General features: G+C 39.5%; 1 protein-coding gene across 2 annotated transcripts; it reads left to right on the top strand.

Moving 5' to 3' along the window:
- The first annotated feature begins 1,854 nt into the window (after window positions 1-1,854).
- Window positions 1,855-10,212, top strand: ints13 (integrator complex subunit 13). Of its 2 annotated transcripts, XM_076875769.1 has the most exons (18): window positions 1,855-2,327; window positions 3,305-3,538; window positions 3,661-3,735; window positions 3,862-4,064; window positions 4,891-4,971; window positions 5,079-5,169; window positions 5,313-5,441; window positions 5,804-5,827; window positions 6,666-6,750; window positions 7,043-7,135; window positions 8,014-8,103; window positions 8,207-8,385; window positions 8,476-8,640; window positions 8,773-8,927; window positions 9,020-9,250; window positions 9,415-9,545; window positions 9,707-9,842; window positions 9,957-10,212. In XM_076875769.1, the coding sequence occupies exons 1-18, from the start codon at window positions 2,280-2,282 to the stop codon at window positions 9,991-9,993; spliced, it is 2,187 nt and encodes a 728-aa protein (XP_076731884.1). In that variant the 5' UTR covers window positions 1,855-2,279; the 3' UTR covers window positions 9,994-10,212. The 2 variants fall into 2 exon arrangements, with proteins under 2 accessions (XP_076731884.1, XP_004548233.1); XM_004548176.4 differs by lacking the exon at window positions 5,804-5,827.
- Window positions 10,213-20,382: the final 10,170 nt, after the last annotated feature.

Raw genomic sequence — 20,382 nt, forward strand, 5'->3', positions numbered from 1 at the left:
AAAAAAAGAGAGAGATTGCCAATATTTATATGGGCTTTTTTTGCCCATCCCCAGTGGCTCCCTGTGGCTTTGACTAAAACAAAAACAAAAACCCCTAGATATTATACTTAAAAATAAAAATAATAGTATTTACTTTACATTTTTTAAAGACATTAAGCTGCTATATGTTTTGTTTATTTATTAAAGTATCATACTTCTAATTTCTTTGCACAAATACAAGTTGGATTGAAAGTGTGCCCTTAGATTTTTAGGTGGGCTCTTGAAACAGGGGGCTCCAGGTAGGTGGTGGTGCATATGGTACTAAGGTGTCAGAGATGTAGCTGGGAGGAAAGGCCTTAAAAGTTCCAGTATCAAAAAGCTAAAACAGGAGTGATGTGATCTCTGAGTTCTGCACAGCCTGCACTCATTAAACATATTCTTTTGTTTTCTTTTTCTAAAGAAAAAAAAAGGCTGTTAGCACAATCCAGACATGATAGATCTTCAAAGTAGATCTTATTTGTGAAATATATCCTAAGATGATAAAAAAAACGATTTGAAGAATTTCACGGTGTAATAATTTTTTTCTCAGGCAGTAAAAGAAGTATATAGACTCTATATTTAAAGTAAAAGTCATATATGACTTTACTGCATTATAATGCAGTAGTAGCATAAATTTATTAGCATCAAAATACGCCTACATTAAATTACAGAGGAATTTGAACAGGGAAAATTCAATTTAGGGACAGACGATTGTTAGAGAATTGTGGATCAATATGGTTGTCATTGTGTAAGATGATTAGATCTTTAGCACCTTGTTTTCTACACACACACACACACACACACACACACACACACACACACACACACACACACACACACACACACACACACACACACACACACACACACTCACATTTCACTGATCACATCACATGCTCACAGACACATTCACTGTTGCAGATACACATGTTCTAAACTATTATAGAGCAAAACAGGGCCCGATGGCTTGGGGATAGAAGCTCCTCTTGAGTCTCTCTGTCCTTGCCCGGATGATGTGAAACTTTCTACTGGATTGCAGAAGTTGGAACAGTTTGTTGTCAGGGTGGGACGGGTCCTTCAGTATCTGCGCTGCTCTAGTCCGCGGCAAGAGGGAACCAACAAGCCGAACCAACAACCAGCTAATCTGCTGAAAGAGAAAGGGCAATTCTAATGAATATTAAACTGTCCAAACCTGATGGGGCAGCACTGGAATCAACAGACAGAAAAGAATATGCATGGCACTGTGTTGGTTAAGAAACAGAAAAAAGTAGGCCTTAAAAAGTTTATTGGAATTTGGTGACCCTGAGAACTGGTCTGTCAATGAGAATTTTAATATATCTTGAAATGCTGATTTACTCAGAAAAAACTCCAGATTTCAGGATACTTGGTCAGTTAGTCAACTTTTGAGAGCTATATAACTCATAACCTTTGAGTTATGAAATTATATATCCTTATATAGTATATATTCTTTAAGTTACATTTAAGTTTTTAACTTACTGATGATGAAAAAGCTTTTTCTTCAGTGGCTTCCATAGAAGATAGAATGAAGAAGAAGAAGAAGAAGAAGAAGAAGAAGAAGAAGAAGAAGAAGAAGAAGAAGAAAACTATACAGTGCACATAAAAGAAGTTTCAGAAACTTTTAGTAATGACTTTCACGTATTAACACATTCCTTACGTTCACACAAGGGATTATAAACAAAACAATGTCAGACAAGCAAAAACAAGCAAAAACAAAACAAATAGGCGGGGGAAAAAACTATGCGTGTGACTAATAAATCCAGAAGATGGCAGTAATATAGCGCCACCTCTGTGAGCTGCTTGAGAACGTCAAAGAAGAAGAAGAGGCGGAACACCTCTCAACACATTTCCGCCAATAACAAACCTGCTAGCTTGTAGCAACTTGAACTGTATTGTTTGTGCTTTTTTCCCCCAAGTGTCTGCAAAAAAATTTCTAGGCAGCGGTTGTTTGGAAGTTGGTTAATTAGAAGACGTGTTTCCTGGAATTACGCAAATGCTACCATTAACTGTTTAAACCGTCGGTCATAAACGTGAATCAGCAAATAAATGGTTGCGACTGGTGTTAGCTGACAGGCTAACGTGCTGCTCGGTGACATGCTCTTTTTAGCAGGTCGTTGGACGTTCGCATATTAATTAACATGTCCTGAAACGCGTCAGGATCATCGCGCTGCAGACGGAGAGGGGGTTTAACAGTCAGAGTGTGACCTAGAAAAATACAGATACCGGACCTTTTCAGACGATTCATGTTGTTTCCAGACCGGGAAGCGTTACCTTCCCAAGGTTTCCACCAGGTGAGTCAAAATAAATAGCTGTAAAACGGAGGTGGAAATTGACCCAACCTGAATATGAACAGTCATAGAGATTTGTTGTAGTAATATATAATCTATGCGTACTTGGTTTAGGTCATATGAGGTCATAAATGTATTCTTTCTAAGTTTAGCGCATAGGTTTATTTCACTCCAAAGACATCTGGGTTATTTTATCTAGGCTTCTTGGGACGTTTTAACCAGGTTTTGTTTATTAGAAAGCTTGAAGAAGTGTATGTCCCAATTTAGAGATCATTTCCTGTCTTGTGTCTAAATAAGATACAAGACAGGACAAAACATAACAAAACAATTACTTCTTCTTCTGGGTGCTCATCTTCCATCTCACCCCATTGCTGGCATTCACGTCTGTAACATCAACCCTTTGTATCGCTAATCCTGTCTATTTTTTTCAATCTCACTTAAAATCTTAGCATCTTCAGTTCTGCCACCTCCAGCTTGGCCTTCTGTCTTTTTGTTAGAACCACCATCTTTGAAAAATACATCATAGCAAGTCTCAATACCTGTGAACCTATCCTTCTCACCCCTGATACTCCATCCACTCCACCCTGTCTGCACACTATTCTTCCTATTGCACTTTTAATTAAAGAAAAAAAACAAGCAGGTTGTATTGGAAAGTGTTGGACTATGTAGAACCACAATAGAGGGGTGTGGCACACTGTCTAAATGTCAACTGTAGGTGTTTTATACTGCTGAGATGTGGTAGTTGCAAAAGCCATAGCATAATGTCCATGTTAAGGATAATAGTAGCCCCAGATCATGCCAGAAATAGACCCTTCTTGGGTTCTTCTAATCTCCTCACTGTAGGGGGTAGGTTCAGGTTGTTCCTTTAATGTGTCAGGGGCCTACATGTTTCCTAACAAAAATAAACAAACAACAAAATATATAGACAGCTAACATTCCTGTCTGGCTCTGTTTTTCTTATGGTTTATCTCACTCTGCAGATTTGCAAAATGAAGATGTTCTCTGTGGCACACAAGACTGTCTTCGTAGTGGATCACTGTCCCTACATGGCAGAGTCCAGTCGTCAGCAGGTGGAGTGTGATGTGCTGACAAAGAGCCGAGCTCAAGGGGTCATTCCTTTGGCCCCGGTGTCAAAGTCTCTGTGGACATGTGCTGTGGAGTGCTCCATGGAGTACTGCCGGATCCTTTATGATGTTTATCCAAAGGACAAACTGGTTAGTGTCTGTTTTTTATTGTTTGTCCATCTAAGTGATATAATTATGAGACTGGGCATGCTGGATGTCCACCTTTTGATGTCATCCGTGCCACTGACATTTTCTGCCTCTTTATTTTCCAGGTTAATTACATTGTGAGTGATTCAGAGTTTCACATACTGAATAGCTGGAGGAGGGAAGATCAGAGCACTCACGAGGTAATCCACTGCACATTTAAACGGAATAAGCTGCCTGAATTGAATTAGTTGCAGTATCTAACATCAACTTTGTCACAATTTAGAGACATTTCCTTTGAACTCAGTGTCTCCCATCTTTCGTCACAGCTCATGTCAGCTCTGGCAGCTGTTGGGCCACCAAACCCTCGCGAGGACCCGGAGTGCTGCAGCATCTTGCATGGCCTGGTAGCTGCAGTGGAGTCATTATGTAAGATCACAGAGCTGCAGCATGAGAAGCGTATCGCTCTGATGGACACAGCTGACAGAGTTGCTAACAGAGGCCGTATTATCTGCCTAACTAATGCTAAAAGGTAAACAGAGGCCACGTGTTCAGTGCTTCAGCTCTTTATTTTGTTTGAGTCATAAGAATAACTTATACAACTGTATCACTGAAAACCTTGCGCAATGTGAGTTAAAGCCATAATAAAACTCTCATCTATACTTGAATGAAGGTTACCACACAGCTAATACAGTGATGGAAAGCCCATAACAGTCAGCTAGAAAAACAGTCTTTTACACGCGGGACACTAAAACATATTGGCTTCACTTATCTGCTGAAGAAGCATGTTTTACCAAATGTGCAAGACATGTTGCACTTCTGGCAAAAAGCATTGTCTGCATCAACTCTAGTGAGGTGTAACCAGGCTTTCTAAACACTTATTTTTTATTTATTTTTTGTTTCCTCATTGTCGCTAAGAGAAGAGTATGTGCTCTTCCGTCACAGGCTCAGAGAGAGAGAGAGGTTTAAATGCATCAAAACAGATGCTGAACAGTTTCTGAACTACCCTAAGTCATTTTTTTCAAACCAGTTTTGTCAGGTAATATTTATTTAATTTTTTTAATGATAAGAATGTATCAACGGAAGAATTTTGTTTATAAAAATGGAAACTGCATTGCTTTCTCTCTGAGGTAACATAAAGTAACAAGAGTCAGTCTTAGAACCTGCATGTTCAAAAGCTGTCAGATGGATTGGAAGGAGTGCATGTCTGAGGGGGGCTTACATCGAAAATGGGTCCTTTGTCAGCAGATTTACAAACACATGTGCCTCTTTGCAGCCATGTACTCTTGTTACACTTGTCATTTTACTTGTCCATAAATGTCCATAAATTCCTGCTCTTTTTGTTTTTTGTCGTGCAGCGACACACATGTGCGCATGCTGGAAGACTGCATTCAGGAAACTATTATAGAGCAAAACAAGCTGGCAGCAGGCTCAGACAGGTCAGTACGCAGCAAAGAAAGACTTGTCCAGGTGATCCTGACTTGGTTATAAAAAGTGAAACTCTGGTATTGCTTGTAATATTAAAACTCATTGTTGTGGGTTTTAGGCTCATGGCCATCCAGCAGTGTGAGCTGGTTCTAGTTCACATCTACCCACAGGGTGAGGACACACTGGTGTCTGACCGGCCCAAGAAAGAGGTGGGTGAAAAGCTCGACAGTCAACGTTTAATTAAAATCAATCACAATAGAAAGTGAAGACGTGTTAACACTGGATTTCACCCAAACCCCATTTAATCTATCACAATCCAGCTTTTCACTGTGTCCCTCTCTTTGTGTCTCAGATCTCTCCTCTGCTCACCAGTGAGGTGCACAGTGTTCGAGCTGGGAGGCACCTGGCCACCAAACTCAACATTTTGGTCCAGCAGCACTTTGACTTGGCCTCCACCACCATAACGAACATCCCCATGAAGGTAAAGGCCATCTTCGTCCTGCCTTTTATCTGCTCTTGCACATCTTTTGCCAAAATGTTGATTAAAATAACATGTTTGTCTTTCCATTCTGCTAGTATAGAAATCTTTTTTTAGAATACAGTGCACTTCTCACCTTTTTTTTTTTTTTTTTTTTTATTGGACTGATTGGTTTTATTATTTTTTTATCCTCTTTTCTCACTCATATCCACATTTTGTTTCTTTGCTTGCTTATAAAGTGTGAACCCTTGCTTCACTAAAATAACCCAATGCACTCTAGTCGCATCTTTTGTTTGATCTCATCTGCATGTCGATGTGACTGTGAACCTGCTGCTGGTTTCATGCTGTATTTTCTGTTTTGCTAGCCCACATTAAATGTTTGCGAACAGGTTAGTACTCTGATCACACACACATCAAACTGAGGAAGGGGGCAGAGTTTGCATCATGTAGTGTGTATACTTTGAGCGTTAGGGTCATGAATTTATCCTGATGTGTCAGTTGGATCAAGTAAAGGACGGGCAACTCTGGTCTCATGTGGACTTACAAAGTTCAAATGTAGTTTTAAAGGGATTTGATTTGTGGGGAAATCTTTTTGGTCTGATTGTAGAGATTATTTTTATGACAAAAACTAAAAGAAAACTTCAGAATTTGTTGCATTCAAGTGTTCATAAGTGGAAACATCTGTGACCAGCGTTGCCTCTTCTGATTTATTAAATTCTGTCAATGTGTAGATGCCCTAAAAGTTTATCAGACTTCCCCTGCTCTCTATCCACCCCTTGAAAACGGTCTCTCTTCCTGAGATCTTCCATTTAGTGTCTCAGTGTGTTCCATTGTGCTTTCTTCTTTTTTTTTTTTTTTTTTTGTAACTAGTTTTTGAGCGCATCTATCCCCTCAATCTGGATTCCAGCTTTTCCAGCTATCCATGTACTGACTTTTTTTTTTCAAATTGATAGTAGTGTTGCCCATATTCAGAAGTAAACAAGTCCTATTATCAAAACAAACCTTTTAAACACATCAAAGCATGTTTAAACTGAATAATAATTTCTGCTTTAAAATTTGGGTCATTGAATGAACCAACGTTTTTCCTTTTACTTTGTTTATCGTTTTGCCCTTTGGGACATGAAATCAGCAGTGTTGATGTGTGTTTGTGCATTTGTGTGAGTTTGAACCTTTTAGGAGCTGACTTCACGCTGACCTTTGTTTGTTAATGTCTCTGTGGGTGGACAGGAAGAGCAGCATGCCAACACATCGGCTAATTATGACGTTGAGCTCTTGCATCACCGAGACGCCCACCTCGAGTTCTTTAAAAGTGGTGAGTGCCCACGTTACAGGTCTGCCTAGCTCTAAATGAGCCAGTTAAACAGGTCAGGAGGTTGAAACTGTTGTTTTCCCATTGTAAGAAATGCTGTTGAAACCTCCAAACCCTGCTACACAAAGTAGAGTATTTCAGAAATCTTGCAAGAATTAGGTGGAGCGTGTGCGTCCTAGCTTTAGTTGGGAGGCGAGGTACAAGCTGGACAGCTCAATGGGCTCCTTGTTGGTGTTTTGAGTTCTTAATCTTCGAAATAAATAAAATATGTCAATGTTGTGTTTGTGTTGTGTAGGAGACTTACACATGGCGGGGACCAGCACTAGAGAAAATGGACTCAAGGAGACGGTTACGTTAAAATGGTGTACTCCACGAACAAACAGCATAGGTGGGAAAAATTGCAACAAAGAATAACCTCACTCATTCTTCATTTAAAATGTTTTGCAACACCATGCATTGTTTTTTTTTTTTGTTTTTTTTTTTAAATCTCATAAACCTATAAGTTATGTACAAAAGTACACAGAAAAAATACCACGTTTAAACTGAGACATGGTACTGTCTCTTCAAATGAATTCGCTCATTTTCAATTTGATGGCAGCAACACGTCAGTGATACTTAAAAGAACAAGCTGTTTTACAGCTATTTATTTTAACTGACTAACAGGTCAATTTTCAGAAAAATTGTAAAAACCTCCACAGTACGTAAGAACAAAAACATTCCGAAAATGTGGAGAAATCTCTGTGCACAAGAGACGAGGCCCTCAGGAACGCCACTGGTTATCAGCCTTAGGCCACGGTTTCTTGAGTTAGAATATTTATCCTCAAGTCTAATTTAAGCAGCGACATTTGTTCAGTTTATAGTTTTAATGTATTTGTTCTGTTAATTTGCAGGCTAGGTATACACAGTATATTGGCAAATATTGGGATTGTGGGCTGATATTAGCATTTAGGCAAATAAAAAGGCTTTTAGTGATGACAGTGGCTGGTCCTAATATGTTGTCTCAGTGATTTAGAGCTGGAGAAATCAATAAGAACAGAACCATAAGAAACAAAGAAAAACAGAACAGTATCTGACCAGAATTGTACAACCTATGCATCTCTGTTACAGTGTCCTTCTGGGATCTTGTTATAAAATAACAATAATGGTTGTAATAGACAAATAGTTACCATCTAGGGTAAAAAAATGAGTCATCAGTGAAGGAGGCATTGTTCATGTTTTATGTTGTAATTAATGGTGATCAAAAGATCAGTTTTTTTTCCACTTCAGAGCTACATTACTGCACAGGAGCCTATCGCATCTCCCCCACAGATGTCAACAGTCGTCCCTCGTCATGCTTGACCAATTTTCTCCTTAATGGTAAACTGGATTCATCACAATTTGTTTATTTTTTGTGTTGAAGTCCTATTTTTTGACTGTTCCTGCAAACCGCTGATTATTCCTGTTGATGTGCCGATAACAGGTCGGTCCGTGTTGCTGGAGCAACCGAGGAAGTCGGGTTCAAAGGTAATCAGCCACATGCTCAGTAGCCACGGAGGCGAGATTTTCCTGCACGTGCTCAACAGCAACCGCTCCACCCTAGAGGACCCGCCCTCCATCAGCGAGGGCTGCGGAGGCCGTGTGACAGACTACCGCATCACTGTATGTACAGCTCCCATCAGCTGTTCAGAAATATTCAGCAAAGTTGATCTGATGCTAAATGTTTTTTGTTTTTTTACATTTTTTCATCAGGATTTTGGTGAATTTATGAGGGAGAACCGGCTCACTCCTGTGTCAGAATCTTCCCACGATCCCTCAGGGAAGCTGCCAGCTGAGAGGGCCAAAGCTCAGCTGGAGCGCCACACTCGATACTGGCCAATGATCATCTCCCAGACGACCATCTTCAACATGCAGGCAGTGAGGCACCATCCAGGAATACTAGTCTTCCTGATTATCAGTGTTCTTTCTTATTTCTACCAAAGATTTGTCTTTTTCCAGTTGGCCCACATCCCCCTTTAGCACACGTCTGTGTTGTTTTTGCTCTATTAGGTGGTTCCTCTGGCTAACCTGATAGTAAAAGAGACTTTGACAGATGAGGATGTTCTCACCTGCCAGAAGACCGTTTACAACCTGGTAGATATGGAGAGAAAGAACGACCCACTCCCCATTTCCACTGTAGGATCTAGAGGCAAAGGCCCCAAGAGGTATTACCTCAGTTTTGATCATTTTACACTCCCCAGTCCTGGCTTACCAGCGGAAATCAGCATTAATATTTCCACATAATTATTATCTCCAGGGATGAGCAGTACCGCATAATGTGGAATGAGCTGGAAACATTAGTGAAGACTCACGCCGGGGCGACTGACAGGCACCAGCGAGTTCTGGATTGCATCATCGCCTGCCGCAGCAAACCTCCAGAGGAGGAGGACCGGAAGAAGAGAGGGAGGAAGAGAGAGGAGAGGGAGGACAGGACAGAGAAAAATGGCAGCAAGGAGACAGACGACAAAAGCTGGCAGGACTCGGAGAGGTCAGTAGTGCCCGAGAACCTTCAGTTTGTTTTAGGAAAAATAATTTCGTCTATCATTTTTCCATGTGGATTCACAGCTTATTTTTATTGAGCTTATTGGATACAACAGAGAAGAAAGAGATAAAAGAACCTAACTTTGTGATGTATGCTCCTCTGTCTCAAAGACTAAAGGGATTGATGGATAAAGATGAGCAGGAGTCGGAGGTCATCAAGGATTCCCCAGATTCCCCAGAGCCGCTCAACAAAAAGCCTCGCTTAACCTCAGAGGAGATTCAGCCTCCAGAAAGAACGAAAGGTACCAACAGTTGACACCTGACCTCCTTTCATAATACCATACAGAAGCGCGGATACATTTTCACTAATTTATTGACATTTTATCACAGTATAAGGCACATTTTTAAAAGAAAATAACACCACACAAACTATTTGTATGTTTTTGATTCGCTGTCTTTGCAGGTCCTGTCTCACTCCTCACTATGTGGAGCAACCGAATCACTGCAGTCAATTCCAGGAAGCACCAAGAGTTTTTTGGAAGAGCCAGTTCTGTGAACAGCAAGTTCGAGTTGTACCAGCACCTCAAAGATGAGAATGGGTGTGTTCAGTTATCTGTGAAAGTGTCATTATGCTGAATGAATACCATTCTTGTTAGTGCGGTTTGTGTTCATGCTCAGGATGTAAAAAAACTTGACATTGTCCTTGCTTACAGGATGGATGTTCATGAAAATGGGAAGGCCACCAGATGATGTTTCCACAGCTCCAGCTCAGCCTTTCTGCAGATGAGATTTTGGACCACAGTGATTTTAAGACTGCCCAAAAAAGGACATCAAATTAAAAGAGATGGTGAACTCTTAACAAGGAATTTCTAATTTTTTTACTTCTAATTTTGTAGTTGTGCTGTTCACATGTTGCGTAACACAATAAAAACTGCCAGTAGAGAATGTTGCTGTTGGCTTTTGCACAAATCATGCTCAGTTTTATCTTGTCATTACTTCATTTGTCTATAGAGTATTTTGTTTTTCATTGAGGAAAGATGTCTGCAGTGTTCAGTGTAAGAATCTAAGTAGGAATTCATAAATGTGTGTAACCGTCTGTAAAAGCCAAAATCAGAATAGAATTTGTCCATCTCATTTCTAGGTCATCTCCTTCAAAAAGCTCTGGAAAATAATTTTAGATTTCTCTCTGGAAATCAGGCTCTGACCACTTACACTTTGCCAGAATACCGAACCGGCGACTTGAATTTAAACCAGAGGAAGAGCAGGAAAGTCAAAATGAGAAAAATCCTAAAAGAAGAATGGGTCCTGGGAGTGTTTTAGCTGTTGGATTTGCGCTTAAAAAAAACTCCATTCATTCGAAACAACCTGCACATAAAGACTGCCAGGCATTAGGAAAAAGTGGAAGACCACATAGAGGATTCACACAGAGGGATGGTGTCACAGATATGGTGACATTATCGGTTTAAAGAGGTTATTTAAGTGTTGATTCATGAATCACTGATCTTTTGTGATGGGGAGCATTCATTCTCTGAATTCATGGATTTATTTGTGGAACTCATTGCAAACCACACAGTCTTTTTATTTGATTAGTGTGGTTAGTCTGATTTGGCCCATTTCTCACAGGCTGGAATATCATAGAAATGAACTTTTAAAGAATCTAGGTTATTTATGCAGCAGTAATGTGGTGCAGATCCAAGATCAGAGGTGGCAAGTTGCTCAGGCCATGTCTGTCTTGGGCCACAAGGAAGAGATCCTGAGGTGCAACTTGGAGGTCCACTTTTAGAGAAGCGCCATGTATCACCAAACCATACAAAACTAGCCAGGCAGCCACAGAGCATCCACCTTATCTACTTTTGGATCCAAAAAGGTTTCGGGGGGATTGTGAAGTGAAAGGGGAAAAAGTGGTGGAACCGACTGCAATGCTGTCAGTGGGAGCGTACAAGATTATGTTCTAGGTTTCATTAAACACAGAAAATAATATTTATGTGAATATGAAAATCTCTGTGGAGAACATGAATATTTAATGGCCGTTTCAAAAGGCATGAGAAAGTGGGCATGTTTGGGTTTTGGACTGCTGTTGGACTAAAACTATCGAGGGGGAAAAAAAATCTGTCATTTTAAGCCTCAACAGTTGCACTGACACATGTCTTATATTTACTACAGCAGCATTTGTTCTTCATGTCGGAAAACTGAGACATCTCAGGCATGATTGGATAGTTAAACTTCTTTACACTGACGGAAAAAAGAGTTTCACCGGACCAGCCGGTTGAAGACCAAAGAGGCTGCACGAGTTTGACGTCTCTCCTCTGAGACTCAAGCCATTTAAAGGAGGTTTGATGAAGAAATGCTAATTGGCAAGACATATATTACAGTAATAGTGACCTGAAGGTGAACGCGCGCAAAGCTACTGGTCCGGACGGGATTCCCGGCCGCGTCCTCAAGTCATGCGCGGCTCAGCTGGCTGGAGTGTTCACACACATCTTCAACCTTTCCCTCTCTCTGTCTGTAGTCCCAGCCTGCTTCAAAATGGCACTGGTGTCAAGCCAGCCTCCAATTCGAGACTTGCAGTCAAGCCAGCCTCCAGTTTGTTTTACGTTCCCTGTGTATTCAAAGTATTACGGGAATGGATGTGGAAACCGGATTTCAAAATAAAAGCCAACTTCGAGTGAATTAACAGATATGTTAAGAACATAATAACATATAATTTAGGCTTTTTTTTTTTTACAAACTCTAATGTTAGATCTATATGACACAGCCTTGTACCCTAATTGTGCCCTGTCACTATCAAGGCCATCTTATTTTGGATTTCAAAGTAAAAGCCCTGTGAATCTTCATTTTTGAACTACTCTTTCAATGACTTAATAATGCTCTTAAAAGCAAAAGTCGTATTTCCAAATACTATTTGAACTTTATATCAACACTTTCCAACCACAGTCTTTTTACAGTGATACCATATCAATATCAAGTCAGTCTGATTTTGCCTTTCATAGTAATGGCCCTTTGAAATTGTCCATAATTGACTTAATCTTCTAACGATTCAAAATGCTCTAAAATGAAAAATTCTTGTTTCCACAGGGTAATTCCACCTTAGATCAACAGTATACAGCCCCACAGTGATACCATATCAATATCAAGTCATTCTGATTATGCCTTCCAAAATAAAAGCCTTTTTAAATTGTCCATAATTGACCTAACTTTCAGTGATTTCAAAATGTTTTAAAATGGAAATTTCCTGTTTCCACAGGGTAATTCCACTCCAGATCAACAGTATACAACCTCACGATGTTACCATATCAATATCAAAACATTCTGATATTGCTTTAAAAAATAAAAGCATTTTCAAACTGCCCATATCTGAGTTGCTCCTGGAACAATTTCAAAATGCTCTAAAATGGCACATTCCTGTTTCCACAGGGTAATTCCACCTTAGATCAACAGTATACAGCCCCACAGTGATACCATATCAATATCAAGTCATTCTGATTTTGCTCTCAAAAATAAAAGCCTTTTCAAATTGTCCATAATTGACCTAACTTTCAGTGATTTCAAAATGCTCTAAAATGGAAAATTCCTGTTTCCACAGGGTAATTCCACCTTAGATCAACAGTATACAGCCCCACAGTGATACCATATCAATATCAAGTCATTCTGATTATGCCTTCCAAAATAAAAGCCTTTTTAAATTGTCCATAATTGACCTAACTTTCAGTGATTTCAAAATGCTCTAAAATGGAAATTTCCTGTTTCCACAAGGTAATTCCACTTTAGATCAACAGTATACAGCCCCACAGTGATACCATATCAATGTCAAGTCATTCTGATTTTGCCTTCCAAAGTAAAAGCCTTTTCAAATTGTCCACAATTGACCTAACTTTCAGTGATTTCAAAATGCTCTAAAATGGAAATTTCCTGTTTCCACAGGGTAATTCCACTTTAGATCAACAGTATACAGCCCCACAGTGATACCATATCAATGTCAAGTCATTCTGATTTTGCCTTCCAAAGTAAAAGCCTTTTCAAATTGTCCACAATTGACCTAACTTTCAGTGATTTCAAAATGCTCTAAAATGGAAAATTCCTGTTTCCACAGGGTAATTCCACCTTAGATCAACAGTATACAGCCCCACAGTGATACCATATCAATATCAAGTCATTCTGATTATGCCTTCCAAAATAAATGCCCTTTCAAATTGAGCATATACGGCCTACTTTTTTGACGATTTAAAAATGTTCTTAAACAGAATTTTGCTGTTTCCACAGGATAATTTCACTTTAGTTCAACAGTATACAACCTCACGATGTTACCATATCAATATCAAGTCATTCTGATTTTGCTTTCAAAAATAAAAGCATTTTCAAACTGCCCATATCTGACTTGATCCTGGAACAATTTCAAAATGCTCTAAAATGGAAATTTCCTGTTTCCACAGGGTAATTCCACCTTAGATCAACAGTATACAGCCCCACAGTGATACCATATTAATATCAAGTCATTCTGATTTTGCCTTCCAAAGTAAAAGCCTTTTCAAATTGTCCACAATTGACCTAACTTTCAGTGATTTCAAAATGCTCTAAAATGGAAATTTCGTGTTTCCACAGGATAATTCTACTCCAGATCAACAGTATACAGCCCCACAGTGATACCATATTAATATCAAGTCATTCTGATTTTGCCTTCCAAAGTAAAAGCCTTTTCAAATTGTCCACAAAGATGTCATTCTAAATAAAGAAATTACAAAACAGCTTGCAAACCAACCATGACATCTTTCCACAGATTTAAAATATAAACGTACTATCAATTACAACCTAGTGGCAATTTCAGCTTCCTTTTACATCATCTTTATGATTCAATTCTGTCATAATCAATTGAGTCTGATTTTGCTTTTCAAAATGAAAACCCAATATGTGTTGAAACAGCAATTTTCATTTTTAAAACATTCTGAAATAACTGAAAGAGTATATCACATATGGACAAATTCGACGGGCCATTAATTTGAAAGGCAAAATCAGACCAACATGAAATTTACATGGTTTTACTGTCGGGTTGGATACTGTTGATCTAAAGTGGAATTATCCTGTGGAAACAGCATCTTTCAATTTAAGAGCATTTTGAAATCGTTAAACGAGTAGGTCGTCTACGGGCAATTTGAAAATACTTTTATTTTGGAAGGCAAAATCAGAGTGACTTGATCTTAACATCGTATCTCTGTGGGGTTGTATACTGTTGATTTAAAGTGAAATTATTCTGTGGAAACAGAAAATTTCCTTTTTAGAGCATTCCGAAATCACTGAAAGTTAGGTAAGTTATTGGCATTTTCAACAGGCCATTATTTTGGAAGGCAAAATCAGAATGACTTGAAATTGAAGTAGTACCATGGTGTGGATGTACACTTTTGATCTAACATGGATTCATCCTGTGGAAAGAGCAAGTTTCATTTTTAGAGCGTTCTGAATTCTTTAAAAGAGTAGGTCGTATATCGGCAATTTGAAAAGTCTTTTATTTTGGAAGGCATCATCAGACTGATTTGATATTGATATGGTATCACTGTGGGGTTGGATACTATTGATCTAAAGTGGAATTATGCTGTGGAAACAGCAATTTTCCATCTTAGAGCATTTTGAATTCGCTCCTAGAGTAAGTCATATATGGGCAAATTGAAAAAGCTTTTATTTTGAAAAGCAAAATCAGACTGACTTGAAATTGACATGGTAACATCGTGAGGTTGTATACTGTTGATCTAAAGTGGAATTACCCTGTGGAAACTGAAATCTTCCTTTTTAGAGCATTCTGAAATCACTGAAAGTTAGATAAATTATGGGCATTTTCAACAGGCCATTATTTTGGAAGGCATAATCAGAATTACTTGAAATTGATATGGTAACATCGTGAGGTTGTATACTGTTGACCTAAAGTGAAATTATCCTGTGGAAACAGCAATTTTCACTTTTAGAGCATTTTGAAAGAGAGTAGGTTGTATCTTGGCAATTTGAAAAGTCTTTTATTTTGGAAGGCATAATCAGAATGACTTGATATTAATATGGTATCACTGTGGGGCTGTATACTGTTGATCTGGAGTGGAATTATCCTGTGGAAACAGGAAATTTCCATTTTAGAGCATTTTGAAATCACTGAAAGTTAGGTCAATTGTGGACAATTTGAAAAGGCTTTTACTTTGGAAGGCAAAATCAGAATGACTTGATATTAATATGGTATCACTGTGGGGCTGTATACTGTTGATCTAAAGTGGAATTACCCTGTGGAAACAGGAAATTTCCATTTTAGAGCATTTTGAAATCACTGAAAGTTAGGTCAATTATGGACAATTTAAAAAGGCTTTTATTTTGGAAGGCATAATCAGAATGACTTGATATTGATATGGTATCACTGTGGGGCTGTATACTGTTGATCTAAGGTGGAATTACCCTGTGGAAACAGGAATTTTCCATTTTAGAGCATTTTGAAATTGTTCCAGGATCAAGTCAGATATGGGCATTTTGAAAATGCTTTTATTTTTGAAAGCAAAATCAGAATGACTTGATATTGATGTGGTAACATCGTGAGGTTGTATACTGTTGACCTAAAGTGAAATTATCCTGTGGAAACAGCAATTTTCACTTTTAGAGCATTTTGAAATCTTTAAAAGAGTAGGTCGTATCTTGGCAATTTGAAAAGTCTTTTATTTTGGAAGGCATAATCAGAATGTTTTGATATTGATATGGTAACATCGTGAGGTTGTATACTGTTGACCTAAAGTGGAATTATCCTGTGGAAACAGCAAAATTCTTTTTAAGAACATTTTGAAATCGTTAAAAAAGTAGGTCGTATATATGCTCAATTTGAAAGGGCATTTATTTTGGAAGGCATAATCAGAATGACTTGATATTGATATGGTATCACTGTGGGGCTGTATACTGTTGATCTAAGGTGGAATTACCCTGTGGAAACAGGAATTTTCCATTTTAGAGCATTTTGAAATTGTTCCAGGATCAAGTCAGATATGGGCAGTTTGAAAATGCTTTTATTTTTGAAAGCAAAATCAGAATGACTTGATATTGATATGGTATCACTGTGGGGCTGTATACTGTTGATCTAAGGTGGAATTACCCTGTGGAAACAGGAAATTTCCATTTTAAAACATTTTGAAATCACTGAAAGTTAGGTCAATTATGGACAATTTAAAAAGGCTTTTATTTTGGAAGGCATAATCAGAATGACTTGATATTGATATGGTATCACTGTGGGGCTGTATACTGTTGATCTAAGGTGGAATTACCCTGTGGAAACAAGAATTTTTCATTTTAGAGCATTTTGAATCGTTAGAAGATTAAGTCAATTATGGACAATTTCAAAGGGCCATTACTATGAAAGGCAAAATCAGACTGACTTGATATTGATATGGTATCACTGTAAAAAGACTGTGGTTGGAAAGTGTTGATATAAAGTTCAAATAGTATTTGGAAATACGACTTTTGCTTTTAAGAGCATTATTAAGTCATTGAAAGAGTAGTTCAAAAATGAAGATTCACAGGGCTTTTACTTTGAAATCCAAAATAAGATGGCCTTGATAGTGACAGGGCACAATTAGGGTACAAGGCTGTGTCATATAGATCTAACATTAGAGTTTGTAAAAAAAAAAAAGCCTAAATTATATGTTATTATGTTCTTAACATATCTGTTAATTCACTCGAAGTTGGCTTTTATTTTGAAATCCGGTTTCCACATCCATTCCCGTAATACTTTGAATACACAGGGAACGTAAAACAAACTGGAGGCTGGCTTGACTGCAAGTCTCGAATTGGAGGCTGGCTTGACACCAGTAAAATGGCCACCATCGTCCCTGTACCCAAATCCTCCACCATCTCCTCATTGAACGACTGGCGACCTGTAGCCCTGACCCCCATCGTAAGCAAATGCTTCGAGAAGCTGGTCAGGGACTTCATCTGCTCTGCACTACCCGACTCACTGAACCCTCTACAGTTTGCATACCGCCACAACAGGTCCACTGATGATGCCATAGCCCTGACACTACACACTGCCCTGTCACACCTGGAGAAGAGAGACACGTATGTGAGAATGCTGTTTGTAGATTACAGCTCAGCATTCAATACCATCGTTCCCTCGAAGCTGGACAGGAAACTGCAGGATCTAGGACTGAGCAGCTCCCTCTGCAGCTGGATCCTTAGCTTCCTGTCTGACAGACGCCAGGTGGTCAGACTGGGCAGCATCACCTCATCCCCCATCACACTGAACACTGGTGCTCCACAGGGGTGTGTACTGAGCCCTCTCCTGTACTCACTCTTAGGGCTGCCACGATTTGTCGACTAGTCACGATTACGTCGACTATCAAAATCGTCGACGACTGATTTAATAGTCGACGCGTCGTTTGAAGCTTTGTAAGATCACAAAAGACGCAGGAATAAGTGGCAGGATTTAAGAGTGTAATAACGGACTGAAACAGAAGATGGCAGCATTGCATGTACAAGGATGTCAGCTACCGTTAAACCCTGAAGAAGAAGAAGAAGAAGCAGCTGTGTCCCAGAATTCATAGCGCGGCCCAGCGCAGTTTCCAACAATGGCGGCGGTTAGTTAGTTTTAATGTTACTCTTATTATTCTTTCTGGGTCACAAAATAAACGTTTAACATATTTTCAGGCGAGAATGTAGCTGTGTAAACCTCAAATATCTGCTCAGTTTATCAGGACACCACATATTTTCAAAAGCGCTCCGACGTTTTCGGAGACATCTGTTACCCACTAGCTCGTTAGCGAGCCGGGGGCTAGGCTCACTAGCGCCGTGAGAACACCGGACTCCCCGCAAATCGTTTTCAAACCCACCGCCGTCTTTCGCTACTCAGGTTAAATATATATGAGTCACTTAGATAACTTAAAATGTTATTGTTTGGCTTTTTTTTTTGTATTTTATTTGTTCCTGAGTAAATCAGTTTGTCTGAGATTAAAGTTATAGTTTTTACACAGCTGAATAAACGTCAAGCAGACAACTGATTATCAGAAGTGTGAGATGCTCCAGAATATACTCCAGTGTCCTGTTATATTTTAGATAGCAAGGAGTTTATTAAACTTCACCGAAACAATCTGCAAATTTCATTAAAATTTAATAAACTATCATCTTGTCTTTATTTTTAGTTAGCACAGACCTTAAACACTTAAAGCTGTAAGCTAATGATAGTTATATAAGAGCAGATGCTGCTGGTGCAGTAAGCTGTAGTTTTACGTCCAATGGATGATGATCTGATTAGTCGACTAATCGCAAAAATAATCGGTGACTAGTCGACTATCAAAATAATCGTTTGTGGCAGCCCTACTCACTCTACACCTACGACTGCACAGCCACTAACAGCTCCAACATCATTGTGAAGTTTGCGGACGACACTACAGTGGTGGGTCTTATCACCAACGGTGATGAGACGGCTTACAGGGAGGAGGTCAGCGCCCTGACCCACTGGTGTCAAGACAACCATCTCACCCTCAACATCGCAAAGACAAAGGAGTTGATAGTGGACTTCCGGAGGTGCAGAGAAGTACACACCCCCATCACCATCAACGGCGCTGCTGTGGAGAGAGTGAGCAGCTTCTGGTTCCTTGGAGTACATCTGGCTGAGGATCTTACGTGGTCAGTACACACAAACAAAACAGTGAAGAAGGCGCAGCAGCGCCTCTTCTTTCTCAGGAGACTGAAAAGATTCGGCATGAGCCCCCGCATCCTCAGGACCTTCTGTCACTGTGCCATTGAGAGCATCCTCACTGGATGCATCACCACCTGGTATGGCAACAGCACCGCCTACAACTGCAAAGCTCTCCAGAGAGTAGTGCGGTGCTCTGAACGGATAATTGGAGGTGAGCTTCCCTCCCTCCAAGACATCTACAGGAAGCGCTGCCTGAGGAAAGCGTGGAGGATCATCAAGGACTCCAGTCACCCCAGCCATAAACTGTTCAGACTGCTTCCATCAGGAAGGAGGTTCTGCAGCATCCGGTCCCGTACCAGCAGACTGAGAGACAGCTTCTTCCACCAGGCCATCAAGAATTTCACTCGCATGTGCTGTGCCAGTGTGCCTGCACATGTGATGTGACAATAAAAGTGATTTGATTTGATTTGAAGCCCTGAATTTAACGTCTGTGTGCAACAACAGAGATGATAGTATTTGAGAGGGGCTACAGTTAATACCACATTTGGAACAGCAGATGTCTCAGGCTGTTCACTGAAAACGCCAGGCTCTGGGGGTAAGTTGGTTTAATTGTCCTCTATCAGGCCTTCCACTCTGTACATGGCTGATTTTGAGATTAAAGGCTCCAGCTCAGTTTGTCTAGACACGTTCAGCTGATCTAATAATGTGGGCAACGACGCATCCCGAACATCAAATCCTGATTTGTCCCAGATGAAACTGAGGATACATTATGAATTGTATCAGAGTGCTCATCTGGAAACAGTTGAGTAGGTGGTACATTGTTTTATGATGACAGTGCCTGTCATCCTCTTTTGAAAGTAGATGAGAAGCAGACAGGGTCTGTGAAGGGTGGATTTGGCAGTGTTTTAGTCTTTGGAGAGAAAATGCAACACTTCAGCTCAGCCCCCTACAAACAGAAAGAGTGTAATATTATATTTAACCCTGGAATTTAGACTTTATAGAGTCAATGTTTTTACATAAATTAACACAGAGAAATTGCTTTTAATTCATCTCGTACACCTTGAGTGATTTTTGGAGCGTTCCAGCTGTTTGCTATTTCATCAACTGCTCTCATTTTTTCTTTGGAAAAAAACGAAAAAAAATTAGCTCAACTTATTCCAACATGATCGTACTGTTCATTCACTATTACAGGTTTCACAGCATAGGTTAACTATCATTTTATAACTATTTATTTTATTATAAATCAACATTGAGAAAGACTGCCATCTGTTATTCACCAACAAAATGTTTGCTGGGAAGTGTTGGAAGATATTTTGTCACTCCTTTATTTTTCTTTCCCCCTGGCAAACATTTCAATGTTGAATAACTGTAGGCTGTTGGTCTGCTGACATTACCACAACGTCGGTTCAAGGTGGTCATCCATCCATCAAAATTCCCTAACTCTCATGCTGCCATTATAATTACTAGAATAACAACTCAGAGGTGCAATCATAGCT

This window comes from Maylandia zebra, linkage group LG17, assembly GCF_041146795.1.
Source record: "Maylandia zebra isolate NMK-2024a linkage group LG17, Mzebra_GT3a, whole genome shotgun sequence".
Classification (NCBI taxonomy): domain Eukaryota; kingdom Metazoa; phylum Chordata; class Actinopteri; order Cichliformes; family Cichlidae; genus Maylandia; species Maylandia zebra.

Bases quoted from the DNA above. Each gene is read 5' to 3' on its own strand.
- ints13 (XM_076875769.1), top strand. From the start codon at position 2,280: ATGTTGTTTCCAGACCGGGAAGCGTTACCTTCCCAAGGTTTCCACCAG. The intron at 5,442-5,803 runs GTAAAGGCCATC...CTGTTTTGCTAG, and splicing joins TAACGAACATCCCCATGAAG to CCCACATTAAATGTTTGCGA. The intron at 8,641-8,772 runs GTGAGGCACCAT...TTGCTCTATTAG, and splicing joins CCATCTTCAACATGCAGGCA to GTGGTTCCTCTGGCTAACCT.